Source organism: Anolis sagrei, chromosome 11, assembly GCF_037176765.1.
Source record: "Anolis sagrei isolate rAnoSag1 chromosome 11, rAnoSag1.mat, whole genome shotgun sequence".
Classification (NCBI taxonomy): Eukaryota; Metazoa; Chordata; class Lepidosauria; order Squamata; family Dactyloidae; genus Anolis; species Anolis sagrei.
This window is the reverse complement of record NC_090031.1, coordinates 6,387,270-6,403,054: the sequence shown is the minus strand read 5'-3', so window position 1 is coordinate 6,403,054 and position 15,785 is coordinate 6,387,270. Positions and strand designations below refer to the sequence as shown.

Sequence of the window (15,785 nt, the reverse complement as noted above, 5' to 3'; positions counted from 1 at the left end):
TGTGTGTATATATATATATATTATTATTACTATTATATCATATTATTAATATTACTAATATGATTATTAAGTTCTCTGGTCACCATATATATATTACTATTATATTATATTATATTATATTATAACGGTGCTCCGTGCAGTCATGCCGGCCACATGACCTTGGAGGTGTCTATGGATAACGCTGGCTCTTCGGCTTAGAAATGGAGATGAGCATCAACCCCCAGAGTTAAACATGACTGGACTTAATGTCAGGGGACTAACTTTACCTTTTATTATATTATTTATATTACTAATATTATGATTATTATTAAGTTCTCTGGTCACCATATATATATATTCCTATTATATCATATTATTATGATTATTAAGTTCTCTGTTCATATATATATAAATTATTATTATTATAAAATTATTATTATTACTATTGTATTATATCATATTAATATTGCTAATATTAAAGTTATTATGAGTAATGATAGTAATAGTTCACTGTAGTAAATATTCACCAACCTGCCTTAGAAATGAGAAGCAAGTGGTTGGATTAGGCAAGGCGTGCTGAGGTCACGTGGCTGGGAAGCCCCACCCACTTCTCCCCAGGCTTTGGCCGCGCCCATCCTTTCCCGATTGGCTCTCCCTCTCGCCCCCTCCCCGGCGGGCGGGGTTTCCGTTTCCGGGGAGAATCACCACAGAAGGTCGGTGGCAGCCGAGAGGGAAGGAGGTGCCGCTTTCTCCTCCTCGTCTTCCCTCAGAGGGAAAGGCCTTCCCGAGCAGGCCCCTGGCCATGGCGCGGAACTCGCTCTCCTCTCGCTTCCGGCGCCTCGACATCGACCAGTTCGACGAGAACCGCTTCGTGGAGGAGGCCGACGGGGCCGAGGCCGGGAGCGGGGCCTTGGGGGCGGCCGAGGACGAAGGCGGAGGAGGGCTGCGCGCCGAGGTGGAGGCCGCCCTCAGGCAATATCCTTCTTCCCTTTGGGAGCCGGGTAGAATCGGGCAGGGATGGGCCAAGTTGGTACCTCAGGGTGTTTTGGACTTCAACTCCCACAATTCCTGGCCTCAGCCCTCTTCTTTTTCCCCTTCAGCCACCATGTATATTATATATCAATATGGTGACCAGGGAACTTAATAATAGCCGTAATATTAGTAATATTAATAATTAGAATATGATATAATATAATATAATAGTATTGGTATAATTATTATAATAGCAATTATCGTAATAATATTAGAGCCCTCTGCTCACTATATAATTAATAAGAACCTGAAATAATAAATAGATATAAGTGACCAGTGGACATAATAATAATAATAATAATAAGTCCTCTTGTCACTATGTTTGTATATATACAGCTATGTATATATAATAACAACCTGAAGTAATAATATATAAATAGATATAAGGTGACCACTGGACATAATAATAAGTCACTATATACATATATACACACACACATCTATCTGTATATAAGAACTACCTGAAATAATAATATATAAATAGATATAAGGAGACCAGTGGACATCATAATAATAATGATGATGAGTCCTCTGGTCACTATACACACACACACACACACACACATATCTATCTGTATATAAGAACTACCAGAAATAATAATATACAAATAGATATAAGGTGACCAGTGGACATAATAATAATAAGTCCTCTGGTCACTATGTGTGTATATATACATCTATGTATATAATAACAACCTGAAATAATATATAAATAGATATAAGGTGACCAGTGGACATAATAATAAGTCTTCTGGTCACTCTCTATATACGCACACACACACATACACACACACACACACATCTATCTATATAATAACTACCTGAAATAATAATATATAAATAGTTATGAGCTGACCAGTGGACATAATAATAATAATAATGTCTTCTGGTCACTCTGTCTCTATACACACACATACACACATATCTATCTATATAATAACCTGAAATAATAATATATAAATAGATATAAGGTGACCAGTGGACAGAAGAAGAAGAAGAAGAAAGAAGTAGTAGTCGTCATCGTCGTCTTCTGGTCACTATATATACACACACACACACACACACATCTATCTATATATAATAACTACCTGAAATCATAATATATAAATATATATAAGGTGACCACTGAGCATAAAAATAATAATGAGAACAATGGAATAGACTCATAGAAGCCTAAAGTTGGAAGGGACCCCTCGGCCATCTAGTCCAACCCCCAGCCAGGCAGGAAAAGCACAATCAAAACACCCCTGACAGATGGCCATCCAGCCCCTGTTTCAAAGTTCCCAAGGAAGGAGCTTCTACCAGACTCGGAGGCAGAGAGTTCCACTGTTGAACAGCTCTTACACTCAGGAAGTTCTTCCTAATGTTCAGGTGGAATATCCTCTCCTGTCATTTGAACCCATTGCGTCCACAAGCCTGCTCCCTCTTCCTCAGGACACGCTTTCACATGTTTATCCATGGTTCTCATGTCTCCTCTCAGCCTTCTCTTCTGCAGGATAAACAGACCCAGCTCTTTGGGACACTCCTCATAGGGATTATTCATGGTCTCCAGATCCTTTTAGTTGCCTTCCTCTGGACACCTTCCAGCTTGTCAATATCTCTCTTTAATTGTGGTGCCTAGAATTGTACACAGTGTGATTCCAGGGAAAGAGGTTTAACCAAAGCTGAATAGAGAGGCAGTATGACTTCCCTTCATGTCCTCTGTTTTGTGTGTTTTAGTATGTATTTTGTAGAGGCGCCTTTTGTTGTTTAACTTTTGCGGAAGTACATTTTCCTGTGTGTATTTGTACTGTTGTTGTTTTTGCTGCGTTATGTATTTATTTTAATGATTCTTAACTGGGAATGTTTTAAAATACGATTTCTATTTAATCTTGTTTTCATGTTGGTATATTTGTGTATTTTAAATGGCTATGCTGGAGCTTTTATTTGCTGAGTTCCCTTTGGGGGAAATAAAGTGGGGTAATAATAATAATAATAATAATTCACACCATCAGAGATTTGTAGTTTCTCAATTTGCTTCACACACGATATAATAATAATAATAATAATTATTATTATTATTATTATTTAATTATTTTGTAATAATAATAAATCTTTATATCCCACCTTTCTCCCTCACGTGACCCAAAGTGGCTTACAATATATTAAAATAATGTAAACAACAATCCATATACATTGATAATAAGTATAAAATGTCATAAAATAAGCAGTTTAAAATAATAATATACATTCATATTCTTGCAACCTGGCTCAAGCCACGAGGAGAGGTGGGTAAGAAATAAAATTATTATTATTACAATAGAGTCTCGTTTATCTAACCTTTGCTCACCTAACGTTCTGTATTATCCAACGCAGTCTACCCCTTACCCGCAGAAGCGGCACCTATTGATCTACTCACATTTTTGAACTGCTAGGTTGGCAGGAGCTGAGGCTAACAGCTAGAGCTTTTCTTTTCTACATTTATTTATTTATTTATTTTATTTTAACTATTTTGAGTGTGGGGCAAAGTTTTTGTGCATTGAACCATCAAAAAGCAAAGGTGTCTCTTAGCCAATCATTTGGACAGTTTTGGATGAGGCATGCTCAACCTTTTTTGAAGAGGTTTTGACCTTGGAGAGCAGCCATCGAGTATTACATTCACAAGGGAAATGAATGGGCTGAATCACTGTTAAGCAACTTCCACTTTTTCTTGAAATACAAGTGGAGGATCCCTCCTTTGGAAAGCTGAAATGCTCCAAAACCACCCTCAGGGTTGGCTGAGCTAATGGCTCCTTTGCTTTGTAATGGTTTAATGTCCACAAACTTGGTTCCATGCACAAAATGTATAAAATTACCTTTGAGCTATGTTTACAAGTTGTCTATGAAGCCTAAGATCTCATGTTTGGACTTGGGTCTCATCTCCAAGACAACACATATGTATGTTCAGATATTCCAAAATTCCCTGGTGATGCAGCAGGTTAAACCGCTGAACTTGCTGTTTGAAAAGTTGGTGGTTTGAATCTGGGGAGTGGGGTGAGCTCCTGCTGTTAGCCCCAGCTTCTGCCAACACTAGCATTTTGAAAACATGCAAATGTGAGTAGGTCAACAGGTACCGCTTGGGGCAGCATGCAGTCATGCTGGCCACATCACCTTGGAGGTGTCTATGGACAACGCCGGCTCTTTGGCTTCAAAATGGAGGTGAGCACCACCCCCAGAGTGGGACACAACTAGACTTAATGTCAGGGGAAACCCTTACCGTTACTTTACTATGGTCTCAAACATTTTAGATAAGAGATATTCAAGGTAGTCTCCCAGGATACCTAGGCCTGCTAAGCAGCAGGGGAGATTTGCCCATGCTGTGCGCAAATGGATACGATCAAGGAAGGTGAAGAATGCGTAAAAGGCAAGGTGAGGTTGCTGGGCAAGTCCCTGTGGCATGAAGTTAGCTCCACCTTTCCGTGTTAGCAATGACAAGGGTTGCGAAGCACGTCTCTTGTCATGCAGAATCAGGTTTGGCAAGAAAGCACTTGTCTTACCAGATTCAAAGAGCGCGAGTGACAAAAGTGAGTTTCCTTTTGTAGGCAGGGACTCCACATTGTCTGTAACTAGGGATTTCATCTTATTTATTGTGTCAGAAGAGAATTGAGAATACAATTATAATGCATAAAAAACCACAAAGTAAGTTAAAAACTTGGCATTATGCTAAATTTCCTTTGACCAGAAGCTGGCCATTTCAAGTGCCTCTGGTGTTGCTGTAAGGAGGTCCTCCATTGTGCTTGTGGCAGGGCTCAGGTTGCATTGTAGTAAGTGGTCAGTGGTTTGCTCTTTTCCACACTCGCATGTCGTGGACTCCACTTTGTAGCCCCATTTCTGAAGATTGGCTCTGCACCTTGTGGTGCCAGAGCACAGCCTGTTTAACCTGCTGCACCACCAGGGAATTTTGAAATATCTGAGCATACATATGTGTTCCGGGTCACCCAGCCTTCTATGTGCCCAGGAGGGAGTTTCTAATCCATTCTCAGACACTGAGTGAGGTTCCTGGTTTTAGCCTGCCACTTTTAGACTCTTGCTTGCTGAGGTGTTTCTGTAAGTGTCTCTCTAGATCTATTTCTTGATGTAAGGTGTTGGCATGCTGGCTGATATCCGAACAGAGGATGGGTTGGAGATGTCACTGCTTTGGTCCTTTCATGTCTACTTCCCAGCAGACATCAGGTAGTGCAATACTGGCTAAACAGTATAATTTCTCCAGTGGTGTCGGGCGTAGACATCCAGTGATAATGTGGCATGTCTCATTGAGAGCCACATCCACTGTTTTAACTTGGTGAGATGTGTTCCACACTGGGAATGTGTAGCAAAGCGCAAGGGTGGATGTCTTCATGGTGTCTGGTTGTGATCCCTGGGTTGTGCCAGTCAGCTTTCGTATGGTATTATTTCTAGCATCCACTTTTTGCTTGATAATCAAGCAATGCTTCTTGTAAACTCCATTGGAAAGCTCCCTGTTTGAGCGGTGATGGCACAATTGTCAGCATAGATGAAACTCTCTCACCCTTCTAGCAGTGGCTGATCGTTTGTGTAAGTGTTGAACGTTGATGGAGCAAGCTTTGGAGAGCTTCTGTTCAACCATTTCAAAGCTCCCTGCTTGAGCGGTGATGGCATGATCATCAGCATAGATGAAACTCCCTGTCTCTTCTGGCAGTGGCTGATCATTTGTGTAAATGTTGAACATTGCTGGAGCAAACACACTCCCCTGAGGCAGGCCGATCTTCAGAACTAGGGGCTAAGCTGTAATGTAGAGTAGGAAGTACTATGTGGAGGTTGGTGGAGGGATTTTGCATTGTAGCAACTGGATTTTCTTGCCAACCAGAAAGGTATTGAAATGCAACCAGAACAGACTTGATTCAACCATGTCTTCCCAGAGTGATTTAATACATTATTAGTGTGACCTCACCCTCCTTAAAGTTCCTAGGAGGCATCAGACATGGTTTTGAAAGAAAGGAAGTCTGGTATGTTACACACACAGAGTTCTTTCCATATTTATGGAGACTTTCCTACGCTGAGCTCTTTGCTGCTGGGTGAATGCTGTGTGACAAGTTGCCTTGGGCTGCCAGTGTTTGTATCTAGTTAAAGCAACTCTATAGTTTCCCCAGGGTAAGCAATATACGGCAAAAGAATAAGTGGGAGCAGTTGTACATGGCTTAGAATAGCAGAATTGGGAGTCAAAATGGTGAATGTGATCTGCGTTTTTAATTCTGTGTATTAGTGTACATGTTCAAAATAATGTGGACTCTCCAAGCTGCTGCATCTTTCCTCTGTGATAAAATCTTGAATATGAAGCAGGCAAACAAAGTTATAAATTAACATCACACACAGAGGCCACTTTTCACTTAGTTGTTACCTTACTCACCTCCCTATAAGGCTCTGTGCAAAAAGAGACACTAGAAGCATCAAAGGCAGCTTGATTTTTTACCACACTTGCAATTCACAACTTCATATTTACATCAGACAACAAGGTTTAATAAAACCGAAGTGTCTTAAATAGAGCATAACTCTGGGAGCTAGAGTTTTCTGCAATGCAGAGATCCTGTAGCAGTTGTCCCAGGGGTTACACAACAGATAAGTCCTTTTCACCTCCAGGTAGTGATGTTCGAAAAGCACAGTATAGAAATTCTCTTAGTGAATATAAACAAGACAATTTGAGCTGGGAAAATGAATGAAAGCAAACCATTTTGAGTTATGGCTGCAGGAAGAAAGCCTCCTCTATGCTTATGTTGGTTTTCCATAACTTCTCTGAGAGACCAGCATGGTTCCTTGTGAATATATTGAGCACATGTATGTGTGTGTATAATTCTGCAACTTGTGCAATGGAAGGCAGGGTTTTGTGTGTGTGTGGTTCAACTATCTCCATGGCTCATCTTCAGTGTATTTTTAAAAGGTGCCGGTTACTGTAACTAGGAAGCAAGAGCACCACCTACCAATTTGAACTGTCATTCATTTGCTGAACAGAATGAATTTTTGGTCTCCCTCCTGGGTTGTAATGGTGAATTACAAGTGTGGTACAAAGGTGTTGGCATATACACACACACACTCCACATTCTGAAACCTGACAAAACGGGTGAATCAGACTTCTGAACATGAGTACTTGCTCATAGTTTGGTTTTCATGGCAACTTTGCTTTTTTTGAGGGGAAAATAGTACGAGAAACCTTGAAGGATCTATTGCAGGCGTGGGCAAACTTTCTAACTTGGAGGCAGCATGCTAGCACTCCCTGCTAAATGGACTGGCTTCCCGGTGATGGGAGGAAGGAAAGAGAAAAGGGGGGACAAAAGGGAGGAAAGAAGGAAGGAAAAAGAGAAGGAAGAGAAGGAGGAAGAGAAGGATTGGGGGAAGGAAGGGAAAGATATAGGAAAGACAGAAGGAAAGAAGGAAAAAGAGGGAGAGAAGGAAGAAAGGATGAAAGGGAGGAAGGGAAGACAAAAGGGAAGGAAGGATGAAAGGGAAGGAGGAAGGAAAAAGAGAAGGGAGGAAGAGAAGGATGGAAGGAAGGGAAATATATAGGGAAGGGAAGAATGAGAAAGAGAGGGAAGAAAGGATGAAATATATAGGAAAGAGAAGGAAAGACAAGGGAAGAATGAGAAATAGGGAAGAAAGGATAAAAGGGAGGAGGGGAAAGATGGAGGGAGGGAAGGGAAGACAAAAGGAAAGGATGAAAGGGAAGGAGGAAGGGAGGGTGAAAGGAAGGGAAAGATATAGGAAAAGGGAAGGAGGGAAAGACAGAAGGGAGGGAGAGAGGGAAGGAAGGAGGAAGGGAAGGATAAAGAGGGAAGGAGGGGGGAAAGAGTGAAGGAAGGATGAAAGGGAAGGAAGAAGGAAAAAGAAGGGAGGAAGAGAAAGATGGAAAGAAGGGAAAGATATAGGAAAGGAGGAAAGACAAAAGGGAAGAATGAAAAAGAGGGAAGAAAGGATGAAAGGGAGGAAGGGAAGGATGGAAGGAGAAAGAGGGAAGGGAAGGATGGAAGGAGAAAGAGGGAAGGGAAGACAAAAGGGAAGGAAGGATGAAAGGGAAGGAGGAAGGAAAAAGAGAAGGGAGGGAAAGATATTGAAAAGAGAAGGAAGGGAAGACAGAAGAGAGGGAAGAAGGAGAAAGAGGGAGAGAGGGAAGAAAAGGAGGCAGGGGAGGATAAAAAGAGAAGGAGGGGGAAAAGAGGGAAGGAAGGGAAGTCAAAAGGGAAGGAAAGATGAAAGAGAAGGATGGAAGGAAAAAAGGAAGGCTAAAGGAAAGAAAAGGGGAGGGAGGGAGGTAAAAGAGGAAGGAAGGATAGGATGGTGAGAGAGAGGAGGGCCTGAGAAAAGAGCCCAAGGGGCCGCATCCTGCCCCTGGGCCTGAGGTTGCCCATATCTGCTCCATTGCCAGTTGAATCAGTGTTTGGAGGAGACATATGTCAGGCCCTCGAGGTCCATAGCTAGTCTCCCTTTTCTCTTTTGTCATTGGAAGTCTAAAGTTAGTGCTGACAGTGATTTTGCTGCATTGTGCTTGTCGACCTCATTCTTTTAGTTCCTTAACTTGCTTTGCAGCACAGGTGACATGCTCAGAGCCTTCCATGCCGCCTTGCAGAATTCTCCTGTTAATACGAAGAACCAAGCAGCAAAGGTAGGTGGGAAACCTATGTGATGATTTGGCTGCAAATATGACAGAATTTCTACAAATTTAATTCCTTGTTGCCTATGTCAGTCCCCCTTGTGTGAGGATGCCCTTCTATCAGAAGGAGTAATTAATGAAACTTCCTCCTTGAGGTGTGCAGTCTGTATTACTTACTTACTTAATTACTTAGACGATCCCTTGTTGTCTGAGTTTGATGGCCTTCCAACTGTAGTGTCTTAGCGGTGGGTACGTAGGTGACTGTAGAGCCCTATTCTTGACCCACATGTTTTTCTGCAATGAGGGCATCGATTTCCATGTGGAAAGCAGTCCTGGTCAAAGGTTTTTAGAATGGCTTGTAAGTCTTCTGAATGTGCACAGACTATGTTATCATCGGCATATTGGAGTTCTATAACAGAACTCCAAGATGGAGAAATTGACTTTTGGATCCAGGCGTCTTATAATTAAGTCAGTTCCCCCATGTATCCAAAGCTATCTCGACCTCGTTCCACTGTTCTGTTGTGTCTTTTCAGGAGCGAGCCCAGGAAGTGGTTTTGAAGGTCCTGACCTCTTTTAAAGGCAGCGAGATCGAGCAGGCAGTCAACTCCTTAGACAGCAATGGTATTGACTTGTTAATGAAATACATTTATAAAGGATTTGAAAAACCGACGGACAATAGCAGTGCAATACTACTTCAGTGGCATGAAAAGGTATGCCAGCGTTCTCTGCTTTGGATTGAATATAGTTGAACAGATTGTATATCTGGCAGCTTCTTGAAGCATAACCTCTCTGTGTTGTTGAAGGCTTACATGGCCGGAATCACTGGGTTGCTGTGCTGTATGGCCATGTTCCAGAAGCATTACTTGCTGGACAAGTGGGCTTATTAACAAAATACTCTCCTCATGAATGTATAGCAGAGTAACTTATTAGCAGCAGCCTGACCCAGCACTAGTAGCACAAAGTGATTATTACACACACATACCAATGTTATCTCTTCCACAGGCTTTTCTTTGTAGCAAAATCATATGGTTGCACTATTTACAAAAAAAAAAAAAAAGGTTTCCATAACACAAACAAAGTTCTTTACACATCCTTTTTTACTTCCACGGTGGGCTTTTTTTTCGTGCAGATAAACAGTTTTGCTCTCACAGAGCCTCTTCTCACATCAAAGTTACACAGGAGCTTCACATAGGAGCTGTTTACACACAGCAGCCTTCACACTGAAGCTTCACATATTATGGCCTTCAGCCTGGGGCTTCTCTCACCGAAGCATCTCACCCCACGCGTACTCATACTGAGGCCTACTGACACTGAGGCCCACTCACACTGCGGCCTTTCTCCCACTGAGGCCTTCTCACACTGTGGGCTATCTCAGACTGAGGTTTTTCTCCCACTTAGGCCTTCTTACACTGAGGGCTATCTCACACTGAGGCCTTTCTCCCACTGAGGCCTTCTCACACTGAGGGCTATCTCAGACTGAGGCCTTTCTCGCACTGAGGCCCTTTTCCCACAGAGACCTCGCATAGACTGAGGACTATTAAGCTACAGGCACAGCTGCTTATATTGAACTGCAGTTTTTGCGGAGTCATTGCATCTATTTAACCCGGTAGGCTGTTAGGAATTGTGTGAGTTGAAGTACAAAACACCTGGAGGGCCAAAGTTTGCCCATGCCAATTCTAGAGTCTATACATTACTTTCTGTAGTGTTGAAGCTTGGTAAACAAAGCTGCAATGGTTTCCTGCTTTGTGAACATGCAAATCCATGTTCTAGCATGACTACAGCCAGGTTAGTGAAGTGATTCAAGTTTCTGGCTGCAAGTATGAAGGCTCCATGTTTTAATATTTCCCAGCCAAATAATGAAACTCTCAGTCACCTCACTTGTATAAAAGTTGTGCATGAGATAAAGGGGTTCAAGCTTTGCGCTTGCCTTCCTTTCTATAAGTGGAGAGTGGAAAATACGACTAATACAACTGAAGTCAGCCCTTAAGTAATAGCACAACATAAGGTGTTTACTTGTCCTTCTGTCAATGGCCTTCCCATCCTTAGCAGTCCAGAAATGGTCTCTTACTGGACTTTCAAAGATGCAGCTTTCCTTGTCAAAGTATCTTTCAGTGGGTGGCTTGGTGAGGACATGTTCTCATGACAACATAAAAGGGTTCTTTTTCTTGCTTGCTCTCCTGTTTGCCATGGAAACAGCAATTTGTGGCTGGTAGGGGGTGGTAGTTGGGGTGGGTGGGCTGCAAAATATGACGCCTGGCTTCCCACATCGTAGGAGGAAGAGTTGACACCGCTCATTCTCCCACCAGCAAGGCATTCCAGGTTTAATTTGGTACAGGTCTTAAGCTGGACCTTTCTAGAAGTATAGATGTACAGAAGGAAAGGCCACTGCTGTGGTTTTGTTCTGTTTTGAAGCCAGCCCAAAGTGATAAAAAGAACAAAAACACACAGAGCAATGTGATCTCTTCCTTAGGAGGATTTTCTTTGTAGCAAAATAGTATAGTTGCACTATTTACAAGAACAAGATTTCCACAACACAAATAAAATCCTTTATACTTCCTTCTTTGCTTCCATGCTGGGCTTCTTTCTCACACAGATAAACAGTTTCACTCTCACAGAGCCTCCTCTCACAACGAACTTATACTGGAGCTTCACACAGTAGTATTTTACACAGCAGCCTTTATACTGGAGCTTTACACATAAGGCTTTACACACGAGGCCTTCAACCTTGGGGCTTGTTTCACTGAAGCTTCATACACCAGACCTTCTCACACTCGGCCTTCTCATAGACTAAGGCCTACCTCAGACTGTGAGGCCTACCCCACACAGAGGCTTCTCTCACAGACTAAGGCCTACCTCAGACTGTGAGGCCTACCCCACACAGAGGCTTCTCTCACAGACTAAGGCCTACCCTACACTGTGAAGCCTTTTCTCACAGACCGAGGCCTTTCTCCCACTGAGGTTTGCCTCAGACTGACGGTTACTAAGCTACAGGCACACCTGCTTATATTGAACTGCAGCTTTTGCTGAGTCATTGCATCAATTTAACCCTTTCAGTGCTTCATTTTTTGTAATTAATAATACTTAATTCATTTTTAATATTTCTGGCATGTATTTGGCTGAAGGCGGTTTCAAGTAGTTTTGTTTTAGTAGGTTTGTGGAGTTTGGTCCTGACTACTTTTTCCCCTTTGACACACAAACATGCTTTATTCAAAATAGAACATTGTGCCTCACTGCCTTCCTTCGGTTTTCTTCTTTTAGGTGGTTTGGAACATAGGCAAGATGGGAAGAAATATTAATAATTCTCCTTTGTTCTTTTTTTGAGTTGTTTATGCTGGAATTTCTCCAGAATTTGCCTAAGTTGAGGAGAGTTGAGGTTCAAATGCTATTGTCAAGACATTTCACGTACTAAATGGAGCTGATTTGGGGAGGAAGCTGACTGCTGTCTTCTTTCTTTCCCCACTTCTAGGCCTTTGCCGTAGGTGGACTAGGATCCATAGTCAGAGTTCTTACCGCACGAAAAACTGTTTAACAAGCCTGCGTTCACTTGAGTCGTCGAGAGACACCCGAGAACTCTTGTTTGGAGCCGGCGGGAGAGAGCCGGCGACTCCGACACTTTTTTTGTCCATCCTTCGAAGGAACCACAATCTACTGAAAACGCTTCCGAGTCTCGGAGCAAAAAAAGGTCCTATTAAACCACGAAGGGTGGGAGGGGGAAGGATTTATGTATTTGTGTTTTCCGACTATCAAGATATTCGAGAGCCGGGAGAAGGGGGCTCCCTGCAACCTGTGCTGCAAAGGGAATTGGGGCTGGTTTTGTGTGTCTGTGGGCGGCCTAGTCTCTGGGACGGCTACTCCTTAGCCCACTGTGTGCGTGCGTGTGTTTGTGCGAGTGCGAGAGAGACTTTAATTTAAATTTATCCCATGTCTGTGGGGCGGGGAGGGGGTGAGGTAGCTGTGGCGGGCTCAGAAGCAACAGGAAGTTGGTTGGAGGGCTTGGCGGAAGGCCTTTTCTTATGCAAGAGGGCTTTTTTGTACATAGGTCAGGATCGCTGGGCTCGGTGTGGAGTTGGTTTTCATGTAAAGTGCCTGCTGCTCTATCAAAAATAAAGTTCTTGGATGGTTAGAATAAACCAGCCATGGGCTTTGGCTTCCTTGGGTTCTTCCTTGGGTTTTCCTTGTTGGAAATTGGGAAGAAAGTGGGGTGCAGTTTGGCACAAGAAGCATTCCTTCCAGGAAACCCGGAGCCCAGTTCCTCCTTAACTATTACAGTAAGTAAACAGTAAGAAGAAATATGACATTGGATTCCCTGCATCTCAACTGATCCTTAAGTTGGCTCTAGTTTACTAAGTCCCTTTCATAAGAGACTAGTCCAGGATCCAAGCGTGGCTAACTAAATGTCTCTGAGAAGGCCCCAAGTAGGACCAGTTGCGATTGACATTTAAAATGTGCTGAAACTAGAGTCAGCCCTCCATGTTGGATAGGGTTGAAGGCCCCCTGTGAATGTGGGAAAGATAAATTTTAAAAAGCTATTTTTTTCCAGAGAGAACAGTTTTCTAGGAACCTCTAGATCAGGTAGGAATAAACCCAGGCCCGAGGGTCAAATGCGGCCCTTTAGGCTCTTTTCTCAGGCCCTCCTGTCTCTCACCAACCGATCGTTCCTTCTCTTTCCTTCCTCCTTCCCTTCCACTCTATCGTCCTTCCTTCCCTCTTTCTCTTTCTCCTTCCTCCCTTCATTTTTCCTTCTTTCCCCCCTTCCCTCTATTCCTTTCTACCCTTTCATTTTCCTTTTTCCTCCCTCTCTCCCTTTCTTCATTCTTCCTTTCCTCACTTCCTTCCCTCTCTTCTTCTTCCTCCATCCTTCCCTTCCTCTTTTCATCTTTCCTTCCTTTCCTCTTTCCTCCTTCCTTTCCTCTCTTCCTTTTACTTTCTCCTTCCATCCTTCCCTTCCTCCCTTTCATCTTTCCTTCCTCCTTTCCTCCCTTCTCTCCTTCGTCCTTCCTTCCTCCTTTTCTTCTTCCCTCCCTCCCTCCCTTCCCTCTATTTCCTTCCACCCTTTCATCTTCTCTTTTTCCTCCCTCCCTCCCCCCCTTCCTTCCAGATTCCTAGCTGCTGCAATGGCGGTGGACGAAAGGATCTGAGGCAGTAGCCCCTCCCACTGGCTATATATACTCTCAAGGGGAGAGTGGGTGGGACTACTGCCTAAAAGTGTCTAATAAGTTTTCTAGAAGATTCCGAACTGTCTGCGCAGGTGCAGGAAATACCATATGTGTGAATTCACAGGGACCACAATGGGGAACTCTTCCTCTTCTTCCCTTCCTTCCCTCTTTCCTCCTATCTTTCTTCTCTTCCCCTTACTTTCTCCTTCCATCCTTCCCTTCCTTCCTTCTTTCTTTCCTTCCTCCTTTCCTCCCTCTTTCTTCTTCCCTTCTCTCCTTCCCTTACACCCTTTCTTCCTTTCCTCTGGCCCACCATTTTGGGAATTGCAGTTCATCCCCATTCTTATGCATTCTCTAATGAGAGCATTCATAAAAAAAACACCAACAGGAAATAGATCTACAAATCACCTAGCTGACATGACCTAACACCCCAAAACAAACAATGCCATTTTCAAATAACCCGGGCACCGCCGCCTCCCCAAGATGGTATGCAATGTAGGCAACAGGCAAGAAGGTATAATAACTCAGCCTTAAGGTTTAATCCAAAACGTATTGCACCACAAATTATCTTCCTAGGGGCCATTGCATAATACAGTCCCTTTGCACACTGAAGGAGTTGGCTCGCCAAGTGTGCCCAAAGGCCGCCTTTGAATATATATATATATAGTTATATACATAACGCCACAGGTGGTTGGTTTGTGTTTTGATTTTTTTACAGGAAGAGAAAGTGCATTAGTTGCGGCGATGAATGAATATACACACCTCATTCTTGCTCTTGGGAAGCTTCCCAAGGTTTCAATACTGTTGCTTAGCAATATGCAGTTTCCTATATTACACGGCTTTCTGTACAGTATGTAAGCGTTGCTAAATCCCTGCAGTTTGTAGGTGCAGAGGTGGTTGTTGTTTTGGTTATTCAGTTAGAAAATGAGCCATTTAGCTTCAGAGTTAGTACTCAAAACTGTTTTCAAAACAGAGATAGAATAAGTGACCTCTTGGTCTACGACTGGCAAATTTGTGGGAGTCTATGTCCGAATTCTGGTTCGAAATTTAATGTAATCGTGCCCGTCGGATTAAGAGTGGCAATACAAAAGAGCAGTCTTGCTTGAGTGAAATTGACTTGAGCATATGTTTGCAAAAATCAGGTCAGCAGCCCTCCCATTCATTCCTTTGGGGAAAATCCAGTTACAGAAGTGCTTTAAGAGTCCTTGTCTCCTAGCTTTATAGCTGCCACCCACTTCCCAGCCTGAACGCTTACTCGAATACACTACTTTTAAAAGGCAAGAGTCATAAAGACAATTTAAAATTGCTTTTTTCTGTAAGAAAAATAAAAGCTGGTCAGCTCTGTAAAAAGTTGTGCTTTCCCAGCTGGAGGTTCAAGGACGCCTGTTTCCAGAGAGGTTGGAATTGCCAGCAGGCAAGAGGAGAGGACATCGCCATCGCTTCCCGTTTCCAGGGAATGACACCAATGCAGCAGGTTGTGTCCCATATCTAACCGTGACCCTCACCACAAAGCCGTGGGACTCCTGCGATCCTCAAAGGTGGGACATTCTTTGTAAACATGCCCCCCTCCCAACGTTTTCATATAAAATACTGTGGTGAAAGCAGTTAAGACCTCGGTGGATGCAGCATCCTTGTGTGTAGAAAACCAAAATAGAAGCAGGTTGAGGCAGGTTCAGGAGCACATCCTCGGGGCCTCTTATAACCAGGGGGTCCTTGGATTTGAAATGGAAGGCCGGATGCTGCCCCTGGGAGGCGGCTTGGACCCAAACCAAGACATCTGGAAAGGGAAGAAGCACAAAAGTCTCAACGCAAGGCACAAAAAGCGACAGTAGCAACGAATCCCTAATCTGCCCTTCCTTTATTTATTACTGTATATACTCGAGTATACGCCAAACCAAATATGCCGCATTTCCCCAAAAATAAGACACTGTCTTATATTTATTTTTCCTCAAAAAGACATACAATGGCTTATTTTCAGGGGATGTCTTATTTTTATTACATAT

General features: G+C 43.0%; 2 protein-coding genes across 3 annotated transcripts in view; one reads left to right on the top strand and one right to left on the bottom strand.

The window, feature by feature from the left end:
• Positions 1-666: 666 nt before the first annotated feature.
• Positions 667-12,767, top strand: ARPC5L (actin related protein 2/3 complex subunit 5 like). Its single transcript, XM_060757421.2, has 4 exons — positions 667-954; positions 8,566-8,638; positions 9,160-9,336; positions 12,093-12,767. The coding sequence occupies exons 1-4, from the start codon at positions 782-784 to the stop codon at positions 12,153-12,155; spliced, it is 486 nt and encodes a 161-aa protein (XP_060613404.1). The 5' UTR covers positions 667-781; the 3' UTR covers positions 12,156-12,767.
• Positions 12,768-14,297: 1,530 nt separating this feature from the next.
• Positions 14,298-15,785, bottom strand: part of GOLGA1 (golgin A1) — a 33,947-nt gene continuing 32,459 nt past the window's right edge. For both annotated transcript variants that reach the window (XM_067471828.1, XM_067471830.1), the window contains one exon: positions 14,298-15,559. In XM_067471828.1, the coding sequence (XP_067327929.1) occupies positions 15,479-15,559 (81 nt within the window). In that variant the 3' untranslated portion in view covers positions 14,298-15,478. The remainder of the gene's footprint in view (positions 15,560-15,785) is intronic.